The 14,921-nt window shown below is 36.0% G+C and overlaps 2 protein-coding genes and 1 long non-coding RNA gene across 6 annotated transcripts in view; all 3 read right to left on the bottom strand.

Moving 5' to 3' along the window:
* The window catches only part of LOC149709018 (nose resistant to fluoxetine protein 6-like), a 119,588-nt gene that overhangs the window by 36,019 nt on the left and 68,648 nt on the right, over window positions 1-14,921 (bottom strand). The gene's annotated exons all lie outside the window — the stretch shown is intronic.
* LOC149709023 (uncharacterized) lies at window positions 231-14,751 on the bottom strand. Its single transcript, XM_089864455.1, has 3 exons — window positions 14,733-14,751; window positions 1,557-1,846; window positions 231-621 (listed from the first exon to the last, which is right to left on the bottom strand). The coding sequence occupies exons 2-3, from the start codon at window positions 1,775-1,777 to the stop codon at window positions 327-329; spliced, it is 516 nt and encodes a 171-aa protein (XP_089720581.1). The 5' UTR covers window positions 1,778-1,846; window positions 14,733-14,751; the 3' UTR covers window positions 231-326.
* Window positions 8,346-10,523, bottom strand: LOC149709024 (uncharacterized). The gene is made up of 4 exons (XR_016380182.1): window positions 10,260-10,523; window positions 9,659-9,860; window positions 9,491-9,582; window positions 8,346-8,415 (listed from the first exon to the last, which is right to left on the bottom strand). It is a non-coding gene; the product is annotated as an uncharacterized LOC149709024 (long non-coding RNA).

Genomic DNA, 14,921 nt, shown 5'->3' with positions numbered 1-14,921 from the left:
TTTGATATACATAGTTTTCAGACTAGAAGGACTCTTAAAATGTGGACCTGGGAGGCCAGGCTCTTTGGTGGACAAAGTGAAATACCACTTTGTGCACCAAGTAGCCTGGCCTCCTTGTATAAATGGTATGAATCATCCTACTCTGAAAACTACGTTTATACCAAAAAACTGAAAACAATACCTTTTTTTTCCCGAAATTTGGGTAAGTGCAAAAGAGATACAATTGCGAATCAAGATGGGTTTTAATGCAAGTGAGTGAATCTGTGTGGAATGTGAAGTGCAACAATTTACCTTCATTGAGGGTTAAAAGTTTAACTTACAACAAACTATGCGGCTCTAAACATGTAAGCCGCCGTTAAATTTTTAATGTAAATCTTTTTGCGTCTCTTGTTTGTCTGTTTCTTTAATTTTCGTAGCTGAAAAACTTCGCTCAATAGCACAACAGTTGAAATGACGCACCCTCCTAATACTACGTACAGAGGGAATCTCATGTTTTCAATGTTCAAAGGCAGGACGTCGTAGATTTCTTCTTTTTCAAAAAATGGTTTGGAACTGGGCTTCTCATTTATGATATTGTTTATATCTTGGGCGAAGAGATTGGCTTCCACGTACCAAAACACGCTGAAATTAAAAAAATATTTAAAGGTACTTGATAACGTTGCGTAACATATTGGCAAACGTTATCCACTTGAAAAATAATTTAAATTCTCGATGGCTTTCAAAACCAATACAGTAATAAACAGTAGAGAAGGGACGAGAAAAGACTAAACAACGCTTCTACAAAACTTCGATAGACCATTCCAAAAAAGACTTCCAGAGAAGGTCACCCTCTTATGTTATTTTTCTCGCACAAAGAGGCAACGCTAGACGGAGTCAGAGTTCGCTACAGGCCTGACGCTAGCCAACTCGCAACGCATCTAGCGGTGCTTCTTGGTGCCACCTAATTAACCCAAGCAGACGAACCCCCGTCCTTGTGGTGTTCGCTTCTCTTCTGGAATTAATGCATTGGTCTATTCACGAAGATTTCCCGGTTTCTTTTTCTAAACATAATGGCATCTTTTTACTGGGTCCGTTTAAGTTTTTGAAGTATCCACGAGATGTTTAAGATTAACGCTGCCCCGGAACATGTGCCAGCACTTGAAGGATGGAACAGATCAGAGGAAGACCAATTTTGTGTACAAAGTTGCTGTGTAACTCTTGAAATCAGATTGTTTATTCTTACATGTAGTTTTAAACATTGTCTTACTCCTAAAATTCAAAACCTTGCTCGTGCCCCACTTTTTTTAAATACGATGGCCCTCACTTTACAGGTTTCATTTACGATTGGACAACCCATGTAATCTCGTGCACTGCCAATTTATTGAACATCTTTTCCAGTATCTGAAGAACACACACAAACTTACTAACAGGGTTTAAACTTCTTCTCTGCCTTTGGCTATTGCATAGTCACACGCTCATAAAATTATGGAATAAATACTGCGCCAAAAAGGCACAATTGAAAAACCGCACTATTAAGAGATGTGCTAAAAATAAAAACAAAAAAACATTGAACCCACAATTTTTTGAATTTGGGTATCAAGGTCGAAACGTATCCTCTCCTGAACATGAATGTGTAACTTTCCACTAAAATATCCTCCTCGGAGAAATGAATTTCATAAATCCAGCTATCGCTGTCAAATAACGAGCCAAACAGAAAAAGAGCTGAAGTTTCTTCCAATACGATTACTTCATTTCCATTATTCATATTAGAAAGAGCTGAATTGAAGTCGATTGTCATTAGATCAAATATTCCTTCTGTTTTACGACTTTGCTCATACACTTCCTTTCCCTTTTCATCAATTGAGTCCTGGAAAGTTTACAAAAAATACACCAAATCAGTGCAACTAAAACAATGAACTAGTTTTGGGAGGGATTTCTTTTAAACGAGTTGCCAGTAAAGAATCAAAGGTTCAGAAATACTACTACAGGCGTGTACATGTACTAGGAAATTCAAGTAAAGGCTCTTTCAGACGATCCAACTTTTTGACTCAACTAGTTGGATCGTGTGAATAGACATTGGATGAGTTGAGTCACCAAAAGAGTTGGCTAGGAAAAATTGGATCAGTGATCCAATTTTTGCTAACTCAACTTTTTCATTTCATTTCTTCAGCCAATCAAAATGAATTTCAAAAAAAGCCTTGTAAAAAAAGTAAGTGCCAAGGTAGGTGGTGCTTAAAAACTTCCATTTGGCGGTAAAAGTTTAGTCGTGTGAAAAGGAAGGATTTATTTCACTTTTCCCTTCAAAGGTTGGGCAAGTTTATACAACTTTTTGACCCGTCGAGCTGAGGCAAAAAGTTGGATCGTCTGAAAGAGCCTTAACACTCGGTTGTGCAATTTATGGACGTGTAACATAATTATTTCAATTTCTCGCATTTTACAGCGATGATTGACGATGAAAAGAAGGTAGTTAGGTCTATTTCTTCTTGTTTCAATCCGAAAAGTCAACGTGTGTTGATGGTTAAAATTATATACTGTATATTAAACATGCCTTTCACAAATGTTTATTTTTTAATAACCGCTTACTGCAAGGTGATAATGAGCCGAGGTGCCTTTAGGTAAATCAATTTTCAAACTTGAATTCTGTAATAGGTCTTGAAGGCTATCGTAGTAGTGAAGGGCTGCCGGGAGCGTCAGCTCTGAGAGAAAAATTCCAGAGAAGAAAATAGTCACAAAATATAAGGGTATAAACCAACAGATCCAGGCAATATCTGTCGCTTGTCTTCTCTTTGGATTGTAACCTGTTACGACAAAATAAAGTACCTTTTAAAAATAATTATGGTTAACAATAGCGCAGTAGTATAAATCTAGCCACGATATATATTTTAACGGGTGTAACTGGTATGAGCAGTTCCCAAAATGTTTAACTATAGAGTTTTGAACAATTGTTAACAATACACTTTGCCTTAGCCTACCTATTAAGTACAAATAGATTATAATACCCTAACCTTACCTTGAATATATACTATTTTAATACCACTGAAGTTCAAATAACCAAACAAACCTAACCAGACTTAATCAATTGAGGTTCGAATAACCACACCTAACTCCACCTAATTCTAATGGGCTTCAAATAACAAAACCTAACCTATACTAATATTATCGGGGTTAAAATAACCAAAGCAAACCTAAGCTTACGTAATCGAATACTATTGGGGCTCAAATAACCGAACCTTACTTTACGTACTATCATAAACGACTATCGTTTTTCACTCCCCGGTTGTGCTGCTCTTTAGGGAACTGCCGTAACGGGTAAACTGCGTTTTCGGGAACCGCTGTTATGAGGACAGCTGTAATAGGGTTCTCTCGTACGGAAATCGCTTATATGAGGGCTTTTCTATTTTAACAGATAAATTTAAACCGAAATTAAATTAAATAAGAGACCTTATATTTAAGACTTTACGATATAATATATAATGTATTTCCGTAATGCTGTTAATGATAGTGGTTTTGTATTAAGTATCGACGAACTTTAAAACCATATTACCAGAAATATATTACTTTACACGAAGTTCACTTCTCCCTACATCGCGCCGGCCATCATCTATGAAGTATTTTTACAGGCTAGAAACGGTACCGTTCCTCCCGAACAGCGAGGCAGAGAGGTGAAAATAAAAACACTAGCGTCGCGTAGTGAGAAAAATGTGCTTTTCTTACAATCGTATCATGGTTGTATCTTATGCAGCGGCTTCTCACTTGCGTGAAATACAGTTGAATCCCGCCGTTTCTAGGAAACGTCAGATTATCTTGGCAGTGGCCATTTATGACAGTTCTCTCTCCGTCACTGCTCCATTTGAGCTTGACTACGCTTTTACGCTAAAATACTCACCCTGCAACAAGAGAATTGCCGAAATGTCAACGTATTCTTTTACGCAACGAAAGTAGAAATTCATTTTCCAAGACTGAAGGTAAGATAGCAAGTAAATTGCATTAACTGATAAAAATACACACAACCATATCTGAAAATTAAGATTAACGAAAACTAATTAGTTTAAAGTCAATACTACTACACTTTTGAACAAGCGCACATTTGGAAATGTAATTATGAATCTTATACCAATGAAAGTAGCGGGAACAAGTTGGGAAAACCTCTCCGAGTCAAGAGAAGGACTACCTACAAACTTATTTACCCAGTTATGGAAATGTTTCTTTTTTTTTATGAACAAATACTGAAGTTAAAATTTATGAAATATTAAAGCAGTATACAAAGCATAGAAAATATACTGTAAATCAGACGACATTTTACATCCAATAAGGATATACTTGTACACATTAAAATCATCCGATGGGGGAAAAACGGGAAATGAAGAGATAAAACTTTGGAGGGATATTACCTTTACGTGTTTGTAAAGGCCCAATTTGCTACTCCTCAACTGTATACCCTCTATGTTCAAAGCCATATTCACAACAGGGTTGCCATGTAAACACTATCCTCTCCTTTCACCTCAACAATTTTCTTAGTTTGTCAACATGACGATTAAAGTTACATAACACCAAAGCTAATTTGTGGCTACACACACTGAAAGTAAACGTGCACCATTAAAATCATGATAACACGAAGCTATAATCCGATTACGATCAGACCTTTCACTGATCTGGGCTGCGTTCAGCAGAGCTCACCAAAAAAGACAGCGGATTTTGGAAAACGTTTACCGGTGAGATCTGTCGTCATAGCTTTTCTCCGGTCATCGGTGTTTTAAAAATGAAGCTAGCGCAATAAAGCGTGCAAGGTACAAAGGCTTAACAAAAATTGTATGATAACATATTTATGGAGATAGATAAGAACAACTTTTATAATTAAACATAGAAACTAACATATCTCTTAAAATTCTCGCGTGATCAACTGGTTTCACGTCAAATAAATAGCTATAGTCCCATCAGAACATAGAGACTAGAAACCCCAAGGAGTGGCAGGTCCCCCGCTCTACAAGCGCATATAATATGTTGCTCATAAATTGGTACATGAGAGCTTCCGGCCCGTTTAATTTTGCTTAGCGGAAGTCGCCGTGTACCCATTGCGTGTACCATGAAAAAGGGCAACAAGTTGAGGCATTCCTGCCACTCCTTGGGGTTTCTAGTCTCTATGATCAGAATCAGCAAGAGCTATTTGTATTAATTCCTCCATGTTTTTTTCGCCAAGCTGAGAACTACGCGTTTTACGTCACGTTATCCAAAAACCTGACTATTTTCTTTCGTGACCGCGCTGGCTCAACGCTGAGCACCGTGCCGTCAAAATTCATAACCAAAATCCCGTTCTGTAGGACACTGCTAACAGCGCTGAGCTCTGCTCAACGCGGCCCAGACTTCCACCATGATTATAAAATCTTAGCCTGATTATTTAAAAGTGTAATTAACTTTCGGCTCACTCTGAACCGTTAATGTCTCTGCATTACAGAAACGAAAACCTAGCGTTTACTTTATGGTTCACTAGGCCTATTGACAGATGAAAGTTCATTTGACCAATATAGTGGCGTTCTTCTTGAAATCACTTTAGAAAGGATTATGCTATAAACAGATGTAGTATAGCTTAAGTAATATATAAACATCGATTTCAAATAATAATATTAAAAAAAGTTCTTGGGATATCAAAATGAAACAGAGCTTTATAGCTACAAAACCACTAAAGGCATCGAAATTACGAAAAATATTTCCATATATTAATTATACATTATGAGAAAACCAAATATTAAGGTTTTGTAGGATTTCTTTCCACAAAACAAAGCGAACTGCTAACGCGATGCACTAACGGACGGACATACACAGACTAAAACATAGACTGCTTTTTAACTCTTTCCGTTTTAATTTTGAGTTGAGAAACAAGATTATCTTAAATATTAAAATAAATATAATTAATATTAAATATTTTCTTCGTTAGTTGTTCGCCTTATTGAGCGTTACATCGCGTTGATAAAGAACAATTAGACATTCTTGAGAGACTTGACTAATATTGGCGTTTGAAATGAAGCATACGCCGGTTGCATTACCTTACTCAAATAGGTAGTATATAAGGGTGTCGAACTACAGCTAAAAGCAAGAACAACCGCAATTGCGAAAACCTTTGGTGGACAACCCACCATAGGGAGGCTAGACGTTTCTCGTAACCCTAGCTGATCGCCGCGAATGTCTTAAACCCAACGATGACGATGGAGTAGAAGCCAGGTGTACAGACTGGTGTCCAAGTGGAATGGACGAAGACCAGAAGATGGTGGTGATTAGAAGCCAGTATGTACAGACTGGTGTCCATGTGGGATGGACGAGGACCAAAAGATGGTGGTGATTAGAAGCCAGTATGTACAGACTGGTGTCCATGTGGGATGGACGAAGACCAAAAGATGGTGGTGATTAGAAGCCAGTATGTACAGACTGGTGTCCAAGTGGAATGGACGAAGACCAGAAGATGGTGGTGATTAGAAGCCAATGAATACAGACTGGTGTCCATGTGGGATGGACGAAGACCAAAAGATGGTGGTGATTAGAAGCCAGTAAGTACAGACTGGTGTCCAAGTGGGATGGACAAAGACGAGAAGATGGTGGTGTGAGAACTCAAGTAAAGGAGCCATTTCCGTGACTGTGAAAGCAGTTCGGAAATGGCGAACACGTTTGCTCCGATTTGGAAACTGCGAACGCGGTCACGTGGGTGTAACAACAGACACACACACACACAGACACACACACAGACACACACACACGTCGAAATTAGAACCTCTCCGTGACATACGTCACTCGGAGAGGTAATAAAATGCGCTCGCTCATGGGTAAACAGCATGGGAGAAAAAAATATTTAATTCTAGCTGTTACCCGCGACCTCGCGATTATGATGAGTAATTTAACTAAACTAGCAATTTGTTAAGTATTTATTAGAATAATATTGTAAGATGTTTTAGGTATGCAAGTGTATTAATAAATGTGGGTAGTCTGAATGAATGTGTCTCTTATTTCGCCGTACTTCGAAAGTCGAAACGTAGTTAAAAAGTACAATCATACATCAGTTATCCTTCTCCTAATCTTTGTAAGCTTACAAAGATAAGGAGGCAAATTCCTAAATCATGACTCGAAATAAGCTTCCACAAAGGTGGGTTCGTTTCGAGCTTTCTCTTTCAAGGTTATATTTCTTATTAATCGATCAAACTTTAATTAGTATCCAGTCCCAAAATTTAATCGATTTTCATTGAGTCAGTACTTGGCTTAAACTCCGTCACTGGTTAGTGTGAACCAACTCTACGAATCCTTGAATAGTTTGCTCTTCCACGTTGCATTACCAAACGCACCTGCCACGAAAAGGTCCGTAGAACACCGAAGCTGTCCTGTGTAGATTTCATGGGTTTCATGGACAAGATTTTCCAAACGGCTCGATATATTGATTGAGAATAGTCAATGTATTCAAAGGCTTTGTACGTTGGTGGTATTGCATATAGTGAAATATCCGTCTCCTAAAAAGAGTTCAAACTTAAATTATTATAATTTGAATTGTGGGTTACTTTTGCTGAACACACTGCTCAAAATATCACAGAAATGTAACAGGCAAAACTACTCGAATGTTTTAAGAGACACGGTATTTGTGCCCATCCGTATGAAATTGCATAATGTTTTTTTTTGGATACTAACTTTTTCACATTTTTCGATTTCAATCATAATTAACTCTGAGCTAATCGTAATTTTAAACTGAAACGGGTCTCGAAAAGGACGTTCTTAACAAGCTTAATGGCTAGGGATTCGCGAAAAGAACCTTGAAGAACTCAGTCAAACCAGAACTAAAATATTCTCATAGTGCTTCGGACATCGATCATTGAGTTTGGTCAAATTCGGTAACGAATTCTGACTGCGCCTGAAGATCAACCTAACCACTTTCCCAAATATTTTCAAGGCTAGAAATCTTTGAGTCAACATTTTGCGAGAAAATTGTGTTCTTTTAACCAAAAAGCTACTACTATATATTTACGTTTCTCTGCAGCAATCCAACAATTCCCGTTGCGTTATCAGGCCCAATTACTGCTCCAAAATCCATATCATTCTCGGTCGGAAACAGATTATCTTCCGTCAACCTATAATTTGTTTGAAATAAAATTACAAAAAAGAGCTACTGAACTGGCTTGAACTCAAACTAAGCATCGAAAAAGAAACTAAATTGGTTTTAATTCAATAAAAGCATTGAAAAACAATTTTATTATCAAATTGGCTTAGGTCAATGCCGAAGCCATCTAGCCCATTTAAATTTCACCAAGTTAGAAGAACCTTGACAAATTGCTTATTATGTAACGGTTACCACAATGATTTTCATTTTACTCACGTTATGTTTAAAAAGATGGAGGCAGATTCATAAAACTTTTTGTAACACTCGCCCACCTGATTGTTACTTTCAATTGAAAACCAAAATGGAACCTACACGTAAAAGTAACGAAGTTTACAGTTCATTTATCATTATGATTTAAAACTACTAACAATCCTTCCAAAATACAAAATTTTTATTTGAAACTACTATTCTCTAAAATATGGTATCATCAGGAGTTCATTCTAGAGGTCCGGTAGGCCCTTCTAAATAAGAGCCCAAACCTTCCCGTAATGTTAAAGTAAACAAGTTGGGAAACCAAAATAAACCTCTCCGAGTAGAGACGCAATTAAGAGGTTTTTCTTAAATAAATAAATATAATTAATATTAATTTTTTAATCGTCATTAATTTAGCTTAATTATAGTTAAATAATTTAAGAAACTTTATTCCTAAAACCATTTTAAACATAGCTATTGTTGACGTTTAAATTCGAGCGTATGCCTCTTTAACAATGTTAGGAAATTTAGGGTATAAAAGGCGATTGATTCACTAAATATTGGGCATTCAACATCACGTTGGATTTTGATTGAGAGTATAAAGGCCGCACAGGTTGTCTTTATGAATTTCATCTTTTTTGTCAATCAAAATTGATGAAACAATGGTCTTTTCATTCAACTGCGCAAAAATATCATGCTTCGATGGAACTTTTCAAGCGCCACATACCTAGGCACTTACCGCAAAATAGGCTTTTTTTGTAATTAATTTTGATTGGCTGGAGACATGAAATTAAAAAGTTGAGTCAGCAAAAATTGGATCACTGATCCAATTTTTCCTAGCCAACATTTTTGGTGACTCAACTCATCCAGCGTCTACTCACACGATCCAACTAGTTGATTCAACTCGAGTCGACCCATCAAGCTGAGTCAAAAAGTTGGATCGTCTGAAAGAGCCTTAAGTCATAGATAAAAATCATATGTAGCGTCCGATACCCTTAATTTGACTTGTAAACAAATTTTCTTATCTAAGACGCTCGGTAGACTACTTAACGAACGTCTTACAGATTATGATGAATTTTGATATAAAGTTAATGAAGGTGCTAAAAGATTAAAATGTATATCTAATCTCACCTTTTCGGAGAATACGGGGGATTTATTGAATATTACATTATCATAAATTTGCATATTTACCGTTGTATAAGCAAATCTCGGATCTGCGGACATCATCAGATGAAGGTTTCAATAAATGCAGCGAAAAAATGGTTACAAATTTGCTTGTCAACCTGATAAAATATTAAGTTAAGAATTAATATAAATATTTACATAACTTAATATTTTGAAATTTCATCCATTGCTTACGTTTTGGTAAAGGCAAAATATTTTTTTAAGTTTATAGCAACCGATATGGACCAAAATTTCACGTTTCTTCCCCCAAATAAAACAAAATCTCGCGTTGTAGCGTTTGCTTTAAAATTATATCCACATTTTCTTTTATTTTTCTCAAACGGTTTTCGTAACTAGCTTATTAAGCTACCTGGCCTTGACCGTGTGTTTTCAGGATCTGCAAACCGCGATGATTTATACAGGGTGTTTGTGAAAGGTCTATCAATAATGAAAGGGCGTATTTATTGGGCCATTTTGAGTCGAAAATGTTCTATGACATTTTGCCGTCCGAGCCACTGTTTTCAAGTTATGATTGGAGTAATTTACGGATGACCCCTTAAATTTAATTAAGAAATTGAAAGACAGCGCTAATTTAATGAAGGGGTCATCCCTAAAATATTCAAATCATAACTCGAAAACCGTGGCTCGGACGGCAAAATGTCATAGAACATTTTCGACTCAAAATGGCCCAATAAATACGCTCTTTCATTATTGATGGACTTTTCACAAACACCCTGTATGAATATGTAAACACTAAGCACCTCGGAAATATCAGTACGATAAAGAGGTTTTTTACCATCTAACCCTTTTTACAACTTCTAAATTCATTAAAGCTATGCTTAATCAGCGGTTGTACCAAAACATTAATGGTTATGGAACTATAATAGGTAGTTTTTAACAGGCTTAATGGCCAAGGGTTCTATGGCCTAACCTTGAGGAGCTCAACCAAACCAATAAAATAGTTTTCACTTGTGTTAATGATATCAATCGTGAAGTTTTGTCAGATTCGGCTAGGAATTGCGACTGTGCATGAAGAACAAACATACAAACGAACAAACCACACAGAGTGTTTCACATAAGCATGTCATGAATGAAAAAGTGTGTTCTTTGGGTTAGACTAAGTGAAATGTGCCAAAGAACATGGGGTCTGAAACATTAAGTTTGGTCACGAGAATTTTGTTAACAAAAAGGCAGGTAATTACGCGATTGGTCGGGGGAGCTAATTCCAAATTATTCTTAAAATCTGAACCTAATATGAATTTTAAAATCATTTGTAGGCATTTCCTGAATGTTTCACTGAGCAGACTGGTCTTATAATTAGAAGAAGAATCGATAAAAAATCACTTGATTTTCCACTTCACCCTCCCTTTAAGTGTGATTATTTCCTTGTTTTAGGAAACAATATTTGGGAGCCCATACCTCCGTAATTAAATGTTGTAGACCATTGTTCTTTGACTCTTTTCACTCAGTCGCACACCCTTTAACTTATGATATTCTTATCAGAATCACCCTGTACATAAGATAATAAATATTAAAGCTAATGTGGTGTTTCATCCCATTGCCCATAACAATTTAATCAGAAGATTGTTCCTGAATTATTCGATAGTGCAATTGAAGAGAGTTGATTAAGAAAATGCGAAGTCACTTACGTTATTCAAGCTCATTTATATGCTTCGGATCAAAATTATGTGGAAAGGGTAAAACCAAGTCATTTATATAAAGCGATTCGGCTTTCAATATACTGTACCTGAACCGCGTCAACAAAGAATGACTTAGCAATCGCATAATTGCACACTAGAGCTGCGTGCTAGTTTATAGTTATGGATAGACAAAGCATTAACTTAATTGGTCACATACAATTTTTCATTATACGTATATGCGGTTCGAGTTTATCAAATTATACGTAAGTGCTTCGGTTTCGGCGAAAAAACCATAAATATTTCACGTTATGGTTAAAGGATAAAGTCGAGCTAAAATATTTCCAGTTTAAACCATTTATTCCTGCAAAAATTGCTAGAATCGATCTTTAATAACTCTGAAATTTGTATATAATTAACTTTTTTTAAGTTTTCAATTAACAAACACTGGTCGCAGACACACAAATGCTCCCTTTGTAGGGTGTTATTTTTACTTAAAAAAAACGCTTTGGAGCTTCATTGCAAAATTCGTTCAGTTCAGTTCAAAATATTTCGGTTACTTACATTGTTTTGATCTAATCTAATTTAAATGCTTCTATTTAACGATCTGTAGAAAATGTCAAACCGAATCATTTATTTACAACCGTTTTTACCAACAACCAAAGGTATATAGATAGGTTGGATTGGATGGTGCAGATATTGGGGATGCCACCTTTTCTAAATGAAATTTCCGAATTTCTTATAAACCCAAAGCTATACCTCTGACACTCATTGTCACTCAAAAGAGGAATTGAAGATAAAATTCAAATTTTTGTCTAAATTGTCAATACATTACCTCTCATAGAAGCTAGATAAACGAACCAGAACCGGACAGTGACAGCAAATCCGACCTCCCATAAAACCAGGCCAAAACCTCACCAGATCTAGAAAAAGCAAAATTAACCTTTAATATGACCTGGTAAAACCCAACATAACCTGACCGGACATAACAAAACTCAACCAGACATCACAAAACTTAACTTAGCCTCATCAAGTAGTTCAGGGTTTCTATTCAAGCTCATATCCCAAAAATCTCCAGACTCACTTAAAAATGCAATTTTTATAACACATGATAAAGTAATTGCAAAATATATTAAAAATCATCTCTGAAAAACATTTTAGTAACGCTGCTGTGAGAATATCTCATCGAAGAAAACGCATACAATTCCATATAATTGCCTATCAATATTTATTTCTAAATTCGGATAAGAAAAATACATATGTTCACCGAGAAACTTTTCTTATTTAGACGTGAAAAGTAATGGTTTTGAGTGTCTGCATATGTGTGAATTGTGCAATACAATAATTTGGTTTTCATTAGGGTCTGTACAAAAAGTTCCTTCTGTCAACATCACTTCGTTTATATCACCAAAAAGTTTCAGACATTAAAAAGCTAGTAAGCATTTGATTGAATATCTGTCAGCGTATTGCCGTTAAATGTAATGCACAATAAATTCACTTTACCAACGCATCTCTTCGTCAGGGGCTAACATTTCACAGTAAAATTATTTGGCTCGAAAACTGTATGCCGTCGTTAGGTATTTACTATAGTAGTTTTGTTTTACGCGCCTCTTATTTGATTTTTTCTGTATTTTCGATGGCTGGAGTAATTCGCAAAATAGTACTACAGTTGAAACGGCGCACCCTCCTAATACTATGTATAGAGGGAACTTCATGTTTTCAATGTTCAAAGGCAGTACTTCGTAGGATTCTTCCTCTTTCCGAAATAGCGCTGAGCAGCTTGGCTTCTCAATTATGATACTGTTTACTTCTTTTTCGACGAGGTTGCTTTCCACGTATCGCAAGACGCTATAATTCAAAATATTAAGAAAACCACGTCAGGTATTTTCTATTCATACTCAATCCTATCTCGTAATGTTAATCTGCATAGAGATTAACATTACGAGGTCGATATTTTTTGGCGAGTTACACCCAAGGTTTCCCGACCAAGGGTGTACATTTTTTTCACGACATAATTTTGCAGCAGTAGCAAAGATCGAAAAGGTTTAGTATCTCATTTCTCGTAGTGTAATGTAAAGTTGACCTTTTGTGTAGTTCTCAAAAAAGTTACTTTTAAATCAAGCTCCAGCACGCGCTGCATTTCATTAAAGTTTCAACTCAAATCTCGCGCTCATTTTCATCATATCGGTTCTAAAATTATGGTCACGTGTTTTTTCAAAAACCTTTTGGGCCTACTTTTGGTTTTGCTAAACCACGGCCAACTTAGATTCTCGGCAAGCTCGCGAGCTTCTCGAGTATCTAAGTTGGCCGTGGCTAAACCTAAAATTAATTGATCACTGAAATAGCTGGAGAATTTTTATAATCTCAGCTAGTTTCACGCGGTTTCAACGAATATTTAGCATATTGTGCTCTTATACAGTAGTATTTTCTGACCATTTCAATTGTAAGTTATGATTTAGTGAAATACCATATCGTATTTTTTTTTTAAAAAAAAATGGGTGATTTAGTTTAAAAATTTCCAGAATTTACTTTTTTCCTAAAATAACGTTTCTCTCCAAAAAAGGAACAGATATTGTAAAAAAAAATCGAGTTTTGCGTCGCAGTCCTTAAAAAACTGAATTTATGCAAAATAATTGGCGAAACAAGGACAAACCCACAAAGCTCCAGAAATTAGCAATTATTTTATGTATTGGAATTTGAAATTAAGCTTACTCTATATGGGAAATTTGGGTTTAATTTATTAGTTCAAACTTTTGTTATGATTAGAAATTTCACAACAAAAACGGGTATAAATGCGGCGTTTCCCGATAAAGGGAGTTCAGATTTTCATGTATGAAATCGTATAGGATCTGTTCTCGAAAAACTCGGTTGTGCAAAAATTATATCTGAAATTGTGAACCTACAACTTTTTGAACTTGGGAATCAAAGTCGAAACGTAGCCTCTCCTGAACATGAATGCGAAATTTTCCACAAGAACATGCTCTTTCGAGACATGAATTTCAAAATTCTGACTTTTGCAATCAAGAACCAAAACAAACGCAAAACGAACTGTTGTTGTATCCAATATCAAAACTTCATTTCCATCATTGGAAAGAAGTGAATCAAGATCTAATTCCATCGGATCGAATAGTCCGTTCGATTTATGAATCTGCTGATATACTTCCTTGTCCGTTTCAGCAGTTGAGTCCTGTTCATTTCCAAGAATTTCACAATATCAAAACCAGTAAAATAATATGGTAAACGAAATATTTGTCTGCAAAATAACCAATGAGGTGCTTCCACCGACCCTTCATTAGTTAGAAAGAATTAAATATCAAAGGGATTTCAGAAGTTCTGATGGCATTTCGAAATTACAGAAGTGATACAATGTTATAATAATTTATAACTGCGCCCTTAGCACAGCCGGTTAATTAAGTATGTATAATGAAAAGAAATTCCAATTCCTCTCTTTGTCGTGAATATGGACCTAATTTAAGAATTTCGAATTGCATATAAACGGTGAGAAGCACATCAGTGCCTCTCCTTTTTATTTGCGTCGAAATGGTCTATAAGGTTTGATGTCGGTGGAAACTTGGATATGTAATCAATTGCACACTACTTCATGCATCTAAAAATAATAACTATACGCTTACTGCAAGATGATAATGAGCGGAGGTGCCTTTAGGTAAGTCAATTTTCAAACTCGGGTTCTGTAATAGATCTTGAAGGCTATCGTAGTAAAGACGGGTTTCCGGGAGCGTCAGCTCCGAGAGAAAAATTCCAGAAAAGAAAATAGTCACTAAATATAAGGGTATGAACCAACACATCCAGCAAATATCTGT

The sequence above is a fragment of the Phalangium opilio genome, unplaced genomic scaffold, assembly GCF_054372755.1.
Source record: "Phalangium opilio isolate 3A_F unplaced genomic scaffold, DU_Popi_V2 ptg000013l_1, whole genome shotgun sequence".
Taxonomy (NCBI): domain Eukaryota; kingdom Metazoa; phylum Arthropoda; class Arachnida; order Opiliones; family Phalangiidae; genus Phalangium; species Phalangium opilio.
Note: the sequence above shows the minus strand (reverse complement) of the source record. Positions and strands in the feature narration are given on the sequence as shown.